The following is a 15,174-nucleotide window of genomic DNA, read 5'->3' as shown; positions in this document are numbered from 1 at the left end:
AAACAACTCTGACGGACATTCCTGCAGTCAGTGTGTCATTTACATGCCCGCTCAAAACTTCAAATCAAATCAAATCTTATTTTTTATTTGAAGACATCTGTGGCATTGTGCCAAGACTGTACATTTTATTAGATTTTTTACCCGTTATTTTACCAGGTAAGTTAACTAAGAACACGTTCTCATTTACAGCAACAACCTGGGGAATAGTTACAGGGGAGAGGAAGGGGATGAATGAGCAAATTGTAAACTGGGGATTATTAGGTGACCGTGATGGCCAGATTGGGAATATAGCCAGGACCGCGGGGTTAACACCCCTACTCTTACGATAAATGCCATGGGATCTTTAATGAACTCAGAGTCAGGACACCCGTTTAACGTCCCATCCGAAAGACGGCACCCTACACAGTGCAGTGTCCCCAATCACTGCCCTGGGGCATTTGAATATTTTTTAGACCGGAGGAAAGAGTGCTTCCTACTGGCCCTCCAACACCACTTCCAGCAACACATGGTCTCCCATCCAGGGACTGACCAGGACCAACCCTGCTGGCTAGAGTGGCATTTTATTGCCCCCAGCACAAGGTGCACCTGTGCAATGATCATGTGGTTTAATCAGCTTCTTGATATGCAATACCGGTCAGGTGGATGGATTATCTTGGCAAATGATAACATGCTCACTAACAGGGATGTAAACAAATTTGTGCACAAAATTTGAGAATTCAGATTTTTGTGTGTATGGAACATTTCTGGGATCTTTTATTTCAGCTCATGAAACATGGGACCAACATTTTTCATGTTACATTGATATTCAGTTCAATATATTTACTGATAAATTACATGGTAATATTGTATACAGCAACAACCTATTAACTGCTTGTTTGTTTGAGGTTCATTACCAAAAACAAGTAGGCATCGTTTGATACTAGAGGTAACAATGTTGTTCCCAACTGTGTTGATTTCCAAAGAAATTATCAGAAGGTGCCCGCTGTTATCATGCAAATTCTTAGCAAATACCCTGTATATACAGCCAAGGTACTCATTGTGTATTTATCTCATGGTATTACCTTTTTTTCTGCATTGTTGGGAAGAGCCCATAAGGAAGCTCTTAGTCTACACCTGTGGTTTACAAAGAATGTGACAAATACAATGACAGTTTTACCACAACCTTGTCAACACTTTTCTCATCACTTTTTTCAGCAATGAATGCAAAACTAAAGTCCCAGACAAATATCAATACAAATTTCATCAATAAGTGTAATGTCATTTTATTGACAGTTTCATCATCACATAGGACATCACAACACACACAGCTGGAGAAGACACCCCCCAACAGACCTCATCATAGGCTGTCCCCCAGCTTACTCTGCACCCGGCCGGGTCGCTCTACTTGCCTGGGTGGGGGTGTGTGTGTGTGTGGGGGGGGCTGAAGATGGTCTTTGACCCTTTGAAGGACCCTTTTTGGTTACAGGTAGAACTGTTTTTGGATCCATGTAGAACCCTTTCCACAGAGGGTTCGACATGGAACCCAAAAGGGTTCTACCTGAAACCAAAAAGGGTTCTTTCTCCCTGGAACCAAAATGGGTTCCTAACCCTTTTGGAACCCTTTTGTTCTAAGAGTGTAGGACAATGGCTACTTGAAATAGATCATGAAACTTTTATCAAATGCATGCGTTCATCATTTGTTCTTTACAGCAGTCGCTTGCTCAGTCACCAGTGAGGATCGCTATTGCTCAATCAGAATATATTGAATCAATTTACACTGAGTGTACAAAACATTAGGACACGGACTGATCAGGTGAATCCAGGTGCGAGCCATGATCCCTCCTTGATGTCACTCGTCAAATACACTTCAGATGAACGGGAGGAGACAGGGTAAAGAAGGATTTTGTAAGCCTCAAGACAACGGAGACATGGATTGTGTATATATTGCCATTCAGAGGGTGAATGCGCATAAGATTGAAGTGCCTTTGAACAGGGTATGGTAGTAGGTGCCAGGCACACCGGTTTGAGTGTGTCAAGACCAGCAATGCTGCTGGGGTTTTCACACCCAACAGTTTCCAAGTGTGTATCAAGAATGGTCCAGCACTCAAAAGGACATCCAGCCAACTTGACAACTGTGGGAAAGCATTGGGGTCAATATGGGCCAGCATTCAACACCTTGTAAAGTCCATGCCGAAGAATTGAGTCTGTTCTGAGGGCAAAAAGGGAAGCAACTCAATAGTAGGAAGGTGTTCCTAATGTTTTGTACCATCAGTGTATTCAAGATGCATTGGACAAACCCAGCTGAAAACAAGCACATACGCGCACACACACTTGGGAACACATCTTGGAACAGTCTTCAATGTTAACCTCAGATTAAAATGAATAATTGTCTTTGATCTATAATAACAATTTTCATAATGTGGCAAGATCGGACCTTATTCTGTGCAAAAATACATACAATCTAAGTTTAAAAACGCCAATGCATCTTGTTACATGACATTTAAAATTCTATGTACATAACAGACATAAAGCACATAGATATCATTTATCTGTAAAATCTCCTTTAAAATCTGCAATAATAATGCAATAGTAGAAATCTAAGACAGCCCATATCCCATGAATACAGTATATATATATATATATATATATATACTATACTATATATCAATAGAGTGATACTTGGCAAAATTTTTATTTTTTTTGTGATATGAATACCGAATTCAGGTTTGGATAGACAAAGCCCGTCTTTCCTATCAACAAAAACCAAGCAAAAACCCTGAGGGGCCACACTTTTTACTGACCAGAAAAATCTCCTGGAACGTAATCACAGCTGTAATTAGAGCCATGAGTTTTTCCTGCTTAGGTCATATGGTTGGGAAAAACACCAGGCCCTTATAATAATCATTGATGGAAAATAGAAAAACCATCATCAGCTCAGTCCATTGGTGTCTCATATGTAGAAGTAATTATCTGGGCTAGCTTGACTAGCTACGTCGGCTGTGTTGCTGCTCTGCTGGTCTGTGCTGCTCTCAGCAGTCGATGAGTGTTCGGCCTGTGGCTCTACATCCAAGTCACCCGCATTCTTCACCGGGCCTGACAACAACGGCTCCGCATCCACCAGCATCTCCCCGTCACTAAGGCTCAGTCCACACACACACCCCCCCGTCTCCACAGTGACCTGCTTCCCGGGCGACGGTTCGGTGGGCGTGTCCTGGTCCTCTTTATGCCCCACCCTTGCCGTGGCTACAGCTTTAGCCCGTTGGACAGCCAGTTTCTCGATCACCAGGTGAAGGTCTTCGTTATGTTCTTTCCACTGACGGTACTTTTGCGACGTCAGATCAGAGTCCTCCAGAACCTTGTTAATGAGTTGCAGCTCCGCCTCTTTATCCTAGAAGCACATTCAAAACAGACGGTCATTCACATCATAATAGTAAATGAAATGTTTATATTAGTACACTATAATGAGGGTCAGGAGTTTTCCCTGGCTACGTGAACTGGGGCCAGGAGTTTTTCCAGGTGAAGTCACACAGACCGGGCCATACCACCTGCTGCTATGCCGGTTCCTTTCACAACATTCTAGGTCATGGGGAAAACCACTTGTGGAAAGAGATCTTCTTTCAAAGACAACCCAATTTAGAAACGGCTCAAATTGTATGAAAGAGAACAAATTAAGACAACAATAAGAGCATACCATCGGTCAAAAGTGAGACTACTTGTGGATACAATCCCCATATAGGTCACTTATACAAAAACGTTCAAATAAGGAGTACACATAAGTAGCGATGTGGGTCAAGTTCAGGGGACACTGCTTAGCTGAAGAGGCTCGGAGCTCGGAGGGTTCGACCCGAACCTTGAGGGTGCTCTGCAGCACGCGGAGCGTGTGGGCCTTCTCGTTGATGACCGGGTTCTTGTTGCGCCGGATGAAGGACTTGCGGAAGTGGTCGTGAGTTGTGAGCTTGTCGCTGCCAATCAGGGACACGCCACCCTCATTCAGCCGGTGGAACAGCACGCCCATCTCATCCTCCGGAGCTCCTGGTGCGATTGGGGAGATAGAGAGATAGAGACCTTTTTGTCTTTCTTTAACGATACATCCTCATTTCATTAAAACTGCACCACCCCACCACTCTTTAAAAAACAAATATCCCCTGTGCTGCATACTCACCTTGCCCTCTACCTCACGATACAAAACAAAATCCCACATCACTATATCCAAAACCTCACCACTTCTTTCATCCTCTTCCTGCCTAACTTTGAAAAAAAAAAAAAAAAAAAAACAGTGGGTACCGCTAAACTAACACTTTTGGCATTGTATTTTGTCATGCTTTCGACACCAATAAAACTTATTGAGAAGGAGGGGGGCTTAATAGATATCATGACACAAAAGAGGCAGACAAATAAACACATTATAGAATCCCTGGTGGCACAATTTGAAGACACTGGGGAGAGACAGGCAGACAACAGCCATGATGAAGCTGGCGAAGCCCCCAGAACATTGGGGCCATCTGGTAGAAATGAAAATGTATCCATCAATGGAACCCCCTATAGGCCTATATGACTCTCTTCTTCCACCTTGTGGTGACACAGAAGTGTTGCGCTCCACCATACAGTACCTGGGCTTCTGCTGCGCCCCGTGGGTGGACCAGGAGCGTGCATCTTGTCCTTCTTCTCTTTGTCCTTTCCCTTGTCCTTGCCCTTCCTGGCCCGAGGCAGTGTGTTGGACAGGGTTTTCTGGTGTCCATCAAACACAACACATTAGATGAGTATGGAACATCACTTGCTTTTTTTTAAATGAGTGGATGGAGGGAAGGACAGAGCAAGAGGTAGAGAGGTGGGAAAGGGCTAAAGGGAGCGGGAGAGAGAGAGAACGAGTAACCAGAACCAGAACCAGAGAACAGGTAAGTGTGGTAGACTTAGGGAGAGTTCTGACTTGGACCTCTATTCTACGGCATTACTAGAGCCAAGATATTTTCCTGAGAAAATAACAAATTGTTATTTTACCGGTACGATGATGGCCTGGCAAGTAACAAGAGACAAAAAAACAAATAAAATAAAAAGAAGAATAGTACAGTGCAGAATGAGACAGACAACAAAACACAAAAAGACAGAAACTATGCATGTGTTTGTGTGTGGTTCTCCTCACCGTGTAGATCTTGTTTCTGTGTGGAGAAGGAGAAGACCCCTCATCTTCTGACTCGGTCTCACTGTAACAATCTGTCCACAAAGACAAAAAAATTTAAATAAATCAACCGTAGCATTATTTCCACTTGTCCATACCAGTTGTCCAGACAATTGCGCTTACAACGCCACGGGTCGTGGGTTCAATTCCCGCTGGGGACACCGATACGGGAAACAATGTATGCACACACACGACTGTTAGTGGCTTTGTATAAAAAAACGGGTCAGCTAAATGGCATACATTATTATTAATATATACGGTGCATTCGGAAAGTATTCAGATCCCTGGACTATTTCCACATTTGGTTACGTTACTGCCCTACTCTAAAATGGATTTGAAAAAAATATATATCGACCCACAATACCCCATAATGACAACCCAAAAACAGGTTTTTAGAACATGTTTCAAAACGTACGTATTATATTAAAAATGAAATGTCACAGTCTGCAAAGCTGTCAAGGTAAAGGGTGGCTACTTTGAAGAATCTCAAATATAAAATAAACATAGATTTTTTTAACACTTATTTCGGTTACTACATGATTCCATATGTGTTGTCATAGTTTTGATGTCTTCACTATTATTCTACACTGTAGAAAAATAGTACAAATAAAGAAAAAAAACCTTTTGACTAGTACTAGGTATATATTATTTTATCTATGCATTTGTTTTATAACAGACAACGATGAGACGACCTATAGGGAGGAGGTCAGCGACCTGGCAGTGTGGTGCCAGGACAACAACCTCTCCCTCAACGTCAGCAAGACAAAGGAGCTGATAGTGGACAACAGGAAATGAAGGGCCGAACACGCCCCCTTTCACATCAACAGGGCTGTAGTGGAGCGGGTCGAGAGTTCCTTGGTGTCCACATCACCAATAAACTATCATGGTCCAAACACACCAAGAAAGTTGTGAAGAGGGCACAACAAAACCTTTTCCTCCACAGGAGACTGAAAAGATTTGGCATGGGTCCCTAGATCCTCAAACAGTTCTACAGCTGCACCAGTGAGAGCATCATGGCCAGTTGCGTCACCGCCTGGTATGGCAACTGCTCGGCATTCGACTGTAAGGCGCTACAGATGGTAGTGCGTACGGCCCAGTACATCACTGGGGCCAAGCTTCCTGCCATCCAGGACCTATATACTAGGCAGTGTCAGAGGAAGGCCCAAAGTCGTAGACTGTTCTCTCTCCTACCGCACGGCAAGCGGTACCGGAGAACCAAGTCTAGGTCCAAAAGGCTCCTTAACAGCTTCTACCCACAAGCCACAAAACTGCTGAACAATTCATCAATGGCCACCCGCACTACTCACTTTGTTTTTACACCGCTGCTACTAACTGTTTATTATCTATGCATCGTCACTTTACCCCTACCTAAATGTAGAAATTAGATCGACTAACCTGTAGCCCGACACATCGACTCAGTACCAGTATAGATTGTTGTGCCGTTGTTATTTAATTGTGTTAATAATGTGGCAAAATGGCTTAAAGACAACAAAGTCAAGGTATTGGAGTGGCCATCACAAAGCCCTGACCTCAACCCTATAAAAAAAAATTGTGGGCAGAACTGAAAAAGCATGTGCGAGTAAGGAGGCCCTACAAACCTGACTCAGTTATACCAGCTCTGTCAGGAGGAATGGGCCCATATTCACCCAATGTTTGACCAAATGTTTGACTCAAGTTAAACAATTTAAAAGGCAACGCTACCAAATACTAATTGAGTGTATGCAAACTTCTGACCCACTGGGAATGTGATGAAAGAAATAAAAGCTGAAATAAATCATTCTCTCAACTATTATTCTGACATTTCACATCCTTAAAATAAAGTGGTGATCCTAACTGACCTAAGACAGGAATTGTGAAAAACTGAGTTTAAATGCATTTGGCTAAGGTGTATGTAAACTTCCGACTTCAACTGTATCTAAATCTAATCTCTCTCTTTTTTTAAAACACATTTGTTTGGTTACCCTGACAAAGATAAGCAAACTCATGGAGAAACTCCATTTAAACGAGTCCAGTAGTAGGCTGGGAAACCAGCCTCTAATGTATTTTTTGATTTGGCTACTGTCAGGGACAACTGTAAGATGGAAAATGGTGACAAAATACTTATCTTCATCCAATCAAAATCTCAAGATTTCATGTAAAGCTTCTCCTACCCTCTTCGCTGTCCGGTGGCCCTTTGTGGAACTTCTTGTGTTTTTGGATGGCTGAAATCAGACAGTTGATCCACCTGCAGAGGAAGAGACAGCATTCACTCCAGGGCTTGTATTCATTAAGCTATTAGGAGTACTGATCTAGATGGAAAGGTCAACTGCTGTATTATCTAAATGCTGAGTGAGTGTGGGCGGTGGAGAGAAACAAAATGGTGCAGTTTGAGGCCAATTGGTGTAGAGTGATGCGGTGCTGGAGATGGGGGTGTGAGCAGGAGGGTCTGGGCAGGGGTGATGTTGTGTATGTTCGAGTGCGTCTGTATGTTGTCGGTTGTACAGTTGAAGTCGGAAGTTTACATACACCATAGCCAAATACATTTAAACTCAGTTTCACATTTACTGACATTTAATCCTAGTAAAAATGACCTGTCTTAGGTCAGTTAGGATCACCACTTTATTTTAAAGATTTTAGAAATGTCAGAATAATAGTAGAGAGAATTATTTATTTCAGCTTTTATTTCTTTCATCACATTCCCAGTGGGTCAGAAGTTTACATACTCAGTATTTAGTAACAATGCCTTTAAATTGTTTAACATGGGTCAAACATTTCAGGTAGCCTTCCACAATAAGTTGGGTGAATTTTGGCCCATTCCTCCTGACAGAGCTGGTGTAAAGGAGTCAGGTTCGTAGGCCTCCTTGTTCGCACAAGCTTTTTAAGTTCTGCCCACAAATTTTCTATTTTCTAGGATTGAGGTCAGGACTTTGTGGCCACTCCAATACCTTGACTTTGTTGTCCTTAAGCCATTTTGCCACAACTTTGTATGCTTAAAGTATGCTTAAACTTCCTAACTGATGTCTTGAGATGTTGCTTCAATATATCCATGTAATTTTCTTTCCTCATGATACCGTCTATTTTGTGAAGTACACCAGCCCGTTCTGCAGCAAAGCACCCACCCTCCTTCCTGAGAGGTATGACGACTGCGTGGTCCAGTGGTGTTTATACTTGCGTACTATTGTTTGTACAGATGAACGTGGTACCTTCAGGCGTTTGTAAATTGCTCCCAAAGATGAACCAGGCTTGTGGAGGTCTACAATTTGTTTTCTGAGGTCTTGGCTGATTTCCCCATGATGTCAAGCAAAGAGAGACTGAGTTTGAAGGTAGGCCTTGAAATACATCCAGAGGTACACCTCCAATTGACTCAAATTATGTCAATTAGCCTATCAGAAGCTTCTAAAGCCGTGACATGATTTTCTGGATTTTTCCAAGCTTTTTAAAGGCACAGTCAACTTAGGGTATGTAAACTTCTGACCCACCGGAATTGTGATACAGTGAATTATAAATTAAATATCCTGTCTGTTAACAATGGTTGGAAAAATTACTTGTGTCATGCACTAACCGACTTGCCGAAACTATAGTTTGTTACCAAGAAATTTGTGGAGTGCTTGAAACATGAGTTTTAATGACACCAACCAAGTGCATGCAAAACTTCCGACTTCCAACTGTGTGTGTGTGTGTGTGTGTGTGTGAGTGAGAGTGAGAGTGAGAGTGAGAGAGAGAGTGTGAGTGTGTGAGTGAGCGAGTGAGCGAGAGAGAGAGAGAACCAGACCGTTGCAGAGACAGGGATAACAGCTGTATAAATGTTTCAGAGCAAGACAGTGATTATAGAGGAGTGGAAGTGGATTCAAACAACCCATACCATCATAATGTTACAGTTTGTTCAATAAAACCTTAATGTGACATACAGGGCTGTTAGGGTGACCGTATTACCACCACACCGGCGGTCACGAGTCATGACAGTAGTCAAATTCCATGTGACCGTTTAGTCATGGTTATTAGGCTTCTCCAAGCTCTGATGCTGCTGCTAGTCATTAGCAGTCTACCAAACTTGCTAACTGCTTGGTACTCAGCACTCTATTGTCCCTCTAATCACTCGTACATCAATGCAAATGTGATCAAAAATGTAATTCACGAGTGCCCATGAGTTAATGTTGCGCAATATTTAAAAAAAATATTTATATTAAAAAAAAATATTTAAAAAATATTCTACCAATTGCGTAGAATAGAATAGAATAGGCCTCTATTGAAAATAGGTGGATCCCATCAGCTTTTTACAGGCTAGGCCTACAAAAAAAAAAAAAGTCCTCTCACTGTCAACTCCGTTTATTTTCAGCAAACTTAACGTGTAAATATTTGTATGAACAGAACAAGATTCAACAACTTGAGACATACACTGAACAAGTTCCGCAGACATGTGACTAACAGAAATTGAATATTGTGTCCCTGAACAAAAGGGGGGAGGGGTTCAAAATCAAAAGTAACAGTCCGTATCTGGTGTGGCCACCAACTGCATTAAGTACTACAGTGCATCTCCTCCTCATAGACTGCACCAGATTTGCCCATTCTTGCTGTGAGATGTTACCCCACTCTTCCACCAAGGCACCTGCAAGTCCCTGGACATTTCTGGGTGGGAATGGCCCTCACCCTCACCCTCTGATCCAACAGGTCCCAGACCTGCTCAATGTGATTGAGATCCGGGCTCTTCGCTGGCCATGGCAGAACACTGATATTCCTGTCTTGCAGGAAATCACACACAGAATGAGCAGTATGGCTGGTGGCATTGCATTGTCATACAGGAGGGTCATGTCAGGATGAGCCTGTAGGAAGGGTACCACATGAGGGAGGAGGAATGCACAGTGTTGAAATTGCCTGTAATGACAAGCTCAGTCCGATGAAGCTGTGACACACTGCCCCAGACCATGACGGACCCTCCACCTCCAAATCTATCCCTCACCAGAGTACAGGCCTCAGTGTAATGCTCATTCCTTCGACGTTAAACACGAATCCGACCATCACCCCTGGTGAGACAAAACAGCAACTCGTCAGTGAAGAGCACTTTTTGCCAGTCCTGTCTGGTCCAGCGACAGTGGGTTTGTGCCCATAGGCGACGTTGTTGCCAGTGATGTCTTGTGAGGACATGCCTTACAACAGGCTTACAAGCCTATTGCGGACAGCCTGACCACTGACGGAGGGATTGTGCGTTCCTGGCGTAACTCGGGCAGCTGTTGTTGCCATCCTGGACCTGTCCCGCAGGTGTGATGTTCGGATGTACCGATCCTATGCAGGTGTTGTTACACATGGTCTGCCACTGCGAGGACGATCAGCTGTCCATCCGGTCTTCAGTGTCTCACAGTACGGACATTTCCATTTATTGCCCTGGCCACATCTGCAGTCCTCATGCCTCCTTGCAGCATGCCTAAGGCACATTCACGCAGATGAGCAGGGTCCCTGGGCATCTTTCTTACGGTGTTTTTCAGTGTCAGTGGAAAGGCCTCTTTAGTGTCCTAAGTTTTCATAACTGTGACCTTAAGACAATGACAGCTTACAGACCGTAGGCAATTAACGACCATTCCACAGGTGCATATTCATTAATTGTTTATGGTTCATTGAACAAGCATGGCAAACAGTGTTTAAACCCTTTACAATAAAGATCTGTGAAGTTATTTGGATCTTTACGAATTATCTTTGAAAGACAGGGTCCTGAAAAGGGGGTGTTTCTTTTTTTGCTGAGTTTATATTTATTTATCAACTTTCCTAATAGGGCTGGGCGATATGGCCAAAATCTCATATCCCGATAACGATACGGCACATTCTGTAAATTCAATGAGTAAATTGTTTATATAAAATGGCCGCATGTAAAGGCCAATTTGTTATTACATTTTGAAATATACTGCAGGTCTGCATCAGTGGCTTGTAGGCTGTGCGTGGAAGACAGGAGATGATAAACGTGTTTATGCTAATTAACGGTCAATTACCGTGTGAAACCTGCAGTTATTTGCTTGACAATCACCGGCTCCACAGTCCTAGTGACATATCCAATGAGCTCAAGATGGTGAAATACCTCTTTCTTGTGCTCATAGGTTAGCCTTTATCTTTATGGCCTAGTCCCTGATATGTTTGTGCCACGTGACAATGACAGGAATGGAAAGAAAGCACAAACAGATCTGGGACAAGGCTAACGTGACCCATGTCTGATATAATAACCCTCTCTGAAGTAAGAGCCATCACTGATCATGGTTGTAACCTATGTGGCGTACAGCAGATCAGCCACCAGGGGGAGACTCGTCGAGGCATGGTGACAGACGGAGTATACATTACGAGGCGATGGCGCCCTCTGCTGGACGTGCCAGGTCTCGACGGGCTCTCCGGCCAGGACTAATTGGGGCTGATAGTGGTTGGTGAGTAATCAAGGGCTGATTGCTCACCAGCTGGACAGGTCCCAATAAAGCTGCCAGAAGAGTAGCACACGGGAGGAAGGACTGGGGGAGGAAGGACTGGGGGAGGAAGGACTGGGGGAGGAAAGGTTACTCCCATATAGTTGGGGACGGTTCCAGAGGTAAAAGGCGGGAGTTCAGTTTTTGTTCCCCACAGGATACAACAAGACCCGGAGCCCAGAAGACGGTATCCCGGAGAGGAGACCTTTTCTTTTGGCTTGTTGTTCAAATAAACACCCTTGACACCGAGCTAATCCTACTCTGTCCGTGTCTGATCTGTGTAGACGTTTTGACCCCACCCCCCTGGTCTGCCACACCTATAAGACTTAACCACGTTGCCGGACCGACCAACCAACCAACATAACTCATTCTCTGCCTAAAAAAAACAGAATCAGAAGAAGTCTCTTTAGCCACGCTACATCATTTCAATGAAATTTGAATAATAAGTGTATGCAAATCAAATCACTGGGACATTTCCATCGTCGTTTCTATGGGGAATCGTCAGCTGTAGGCTTGGAAGGTAGACCGTATATATTGTATACCGGGGTATTTGGAAGTAGCCACGGCATGCTTTTTCAATACCACGAATAGCATTGAAACTATTTCTTTTAAGTTTTTTAAAATATAAATAATGAATATTTGTTTCTACTTTTTAAGTAAAATACCCACAGTCAACTTGTGCAATACGTTAGGAGATCAAGCATTTCACCTGTCACATTTTTTAAAAATGATACAGTTTACCTGTAGTCCCCAGTCACGTTTACAAGCACACAATGACAAGAGACCGGAGCCTTAAGTCACTCACTGTTCTGCAGCACGCACCAGGTGATCTAGCTACAGTACGGAAATGACAAGTAAATGTTCGCCAGCAAGATGTCTTATATGGGTGGTCCTTCTGTAGCACAGTTGGTAGAGCATGGCGCTTGTAACGCCAGGGTAGTGGGTTCGATTCCCGGGACCACCCATACGTAGAATGTATGCACACATGACTGTAAGTCGCTTTGGATAAAAGCGTCTGCTAAATGGCATATATTATTATATTATTATATATTATATTATTATATAGTGAGCTCCAAAAGTATGGGGACATGTTTTGTTTTGGCTCTGTACTCCAGCACTTTGGATTTGAAATGATACAATGAATACGATGTTAAAGTGCAGCTTTAGTCTGTCATATTTTCATTTTAGGGAATGTTCAACCATATGGTGTGAACCATTTAGAAATTACAGCACTTTTTGTACATAGTTTCCCCCATTATAGTAGACCAAAATTATTGGGACAAATTCACTTATGTTTATTAAAGTAGTAAAAAGTGAAGTATTTGGTTCCATATTCATAGCACACAATGACTACATCAGGCTCGTGACTCTACAAACTTGTTGGGTGCATTTTACATTTGTTTTGGTTGTGTTTCAGATTATTTTATGCCCAATATAAATTCATGGTAATTAATGTATTGTGTAATTTTGGAGTCGCCTTTATTATAAATAAGAATAGAATATGTTTCTAAATCCACATTAATGTGGATGCTAGAATAATTACAGATAATCCTCAATGAACCATGAATATGTGCGATATGTGAGAAATTTACGAACACACAAATATCATACCCACTCAAGAACGCTAACCTCCCCTGTTATTGAAATGGTGTGAAGTTAGCATGTCTTGGGGGTATGATACTTGTGCGTCTGTAACACCCGACATGGATGAAAATACTTTCAAATTAAAGCTGTCAGTCTGCACTTTAACCTCATAGTCATCGTATCATTTCAAATCCACAGTGCTGGAGTACAGAGCCAAAACAACAAAAAATGTGTCACTGTCCCAATACTTTTGGAGCTCACAGAAATGTCTTAAATGCTCTGCAGTTGTGCATTTGGTTTGCTAACTTAGTAGCTAGTTATCTAGCTAGCTAAGTGGTTAGCTTCTTGCAAAATCAAGCTTCTCGCAGAATCATGCTTCTCTTAGTAAGAGCAGAGAATCCCTTCCTGGATCAAGAGCCTTGCTGTCTAATATACGTTTTGTGCGTGCAGCAAACTGTGAGTAGCATTTTCAAGTTACTTTTTATAACTTTATGAGTTGGGAAATAGTTTATGTCAGAGACTGTACAAAATGTTTGCATGCGCTCACGAGCATTTGCTATGTTTTTTTCCATGTACTTGTTAGCATGGGGGAGGGGGGGGGCGGCATCATTCGTGGGCGACGACATGTTTACTGTTGCCTTGTTTTTCCTAAAAAAGTGAATACTCTCGCAAGCAATCGAATACTAGCATCCGTTTCGATATTCGATTAATCGTGCCCATCCCTAGTGTGTATGTGTGTATTAGCACACTGTCTGTGTGTGTTCATAAAATCGGTCACACTTACTTGGTCATGTCATTGACGTTCTCGGCGGCGAAGAAGAAAGTCTGGAAGCGCTGGTGGCACATTTGGAAGACACTGGGAGAAGGAGAGCGAGAGTGGTAGAGAAACCGAGGGAGAGCGAGAAAGGAGAGCGACAGAAAGAGAGAGGGAGAGAAATTCTAATTAAATTACGGCTCCACAGCCTCAGACGATCTAGATACTTTTTCTAACCTCTCTGGATTACAACCAAATTACGATGAGTGATATTACGTGTTGATCACCCCCTAAAACATGTTTTACATTACAGTGTTGTTTACCAATAAAATGGCCTGTCGGTGATGTGGACATACTCGGTATTGATATCTTGAAAAAAAAAATTCACTACAATTCATTTTTATAGAAAATGTGCAGAAATAGACAAGATCTTGCTACCATGGAAAGAAAAACACTTGTGGAAAAATCACCCTGATTAACTCTTTAGTCATATCCCAGTTTACCTATTTGCTTATAGCCTTGCCTACACCTAGCAAAATGTTTTTTAAATTATATGAGCAAAAAAGATTCCATTTTATGTGGAACGGAAAACTGAAACTAAATTGAAGGGGCCTATTTATATCATTAATATGAATTTGGAGGGCAGAAATGATAAAATCTTAAAACATTAGACCTCTCACTAAAGGCGTCAGTCATACATCAGTTATAGTTAAATCCGAACTGGTTCTCCAGCAGATTAGTAAGAATGTCTCACCCCTTGTTCAAGAATGGCCTTTTTCCGTTCATTCAGATGACATCATCTCACTTTCAGTTACTTGAAAATAAATAGGACTGATGGAGAGTTATTTCACACATGCAGCTAACAAAACTATATGGAAATGTCTGCTCTACCCAAAATTTCAACCAACTAATTGCAGCATCAACACAAAAATCAAAGAGGCAAGTGGGAGAGGGAAATACTAAGAAACTTGTCTGTCGGCCCTGCATTAAAGACCAAAATTGGTTAAAGAAAATTGTGATTACTGAGAAAGTATACCAGTTTCATTTAAGGACCAAAAAATAAATAATTGACAGCTGTTGCCATATAGATTGCAAAATAGTTGGGAAGAGATTTTAGATTTTAGGCACATGGTTTATGAGCTAATACACAAAACGACGTCAGATTCAAAACGTATAATATTCCAATTTATATTATGATACATAATTCTTGCAACCAATAGAATGTTATATACAGTGCCTTTGAAAAGTATTCAGACCCCTTGACT

At 42.2% G+C, this 15,174-nt stretch overlaps 1 protein-coding gene across 3 annotated transcripts in view; it reads right to left on the bottom strand.

Moving 5' to 3' along the window:
- Positions 1-1,246: 1,246 nt before the first annotated feature.
- Positions 1,247-15,174, bottom strand: part of LOC118368536 (connector enhancer of kinase suppressor of ras 2) — an 83,510-nt gene continuing 69,582 nt past the window's right edge. For all 3 annotated transcript variants that reach the window (XM_052497071.1, XM_052497072.1, XM_035752713.2), the window contains 6 exons: positions 13,940-14,011; positions 7,306-7,379; positions 5,120-5,190; positions 4,590-4,707; positions 3,830-4,011; positions 1,247-3,367 (listed from right to left, as the gene is read on the bottom strand). In XM_052497071.1, coding sequence (XP_052353031.1) covers positions 2,930-3,367; positions 3,830-4,011; positions 4,590-4,707; positions 5,120-5,190; positions 7,306-7,379; positions 13,940-14,011 — 955 coding nt within the window. In that variant the 3' untranslated portion in view covers positions 1,247-2,929. The remainder of the gene's footprint in view (positions 3,368-3,829; positions 4,012-4,589; positions 4,708-5,119; positions 5,191-7,305; positions 7,380-13,939; positions 14,012-15,174) is intronic.

The sequence above is a fragment of the Oncorhynchus keta genome, chromosome 35 (assembly GCF_023373465.1).
Source record: "Oncorhynchus keta strain PuntledgeMale-10-30-2019 chromosome 35, Oket_V2, whole genome shotgun sequence".
Taxonomy (NCBI): Eukaryota; Metazoa; Chordata; class Actinopteri; order Salmoniformes; family Salmonidae; genus Oncorhynchus; species Oncorhynchus keta.
This window is presented reverse-complemented; position numbering and strand designations above follow the sequence as displayed.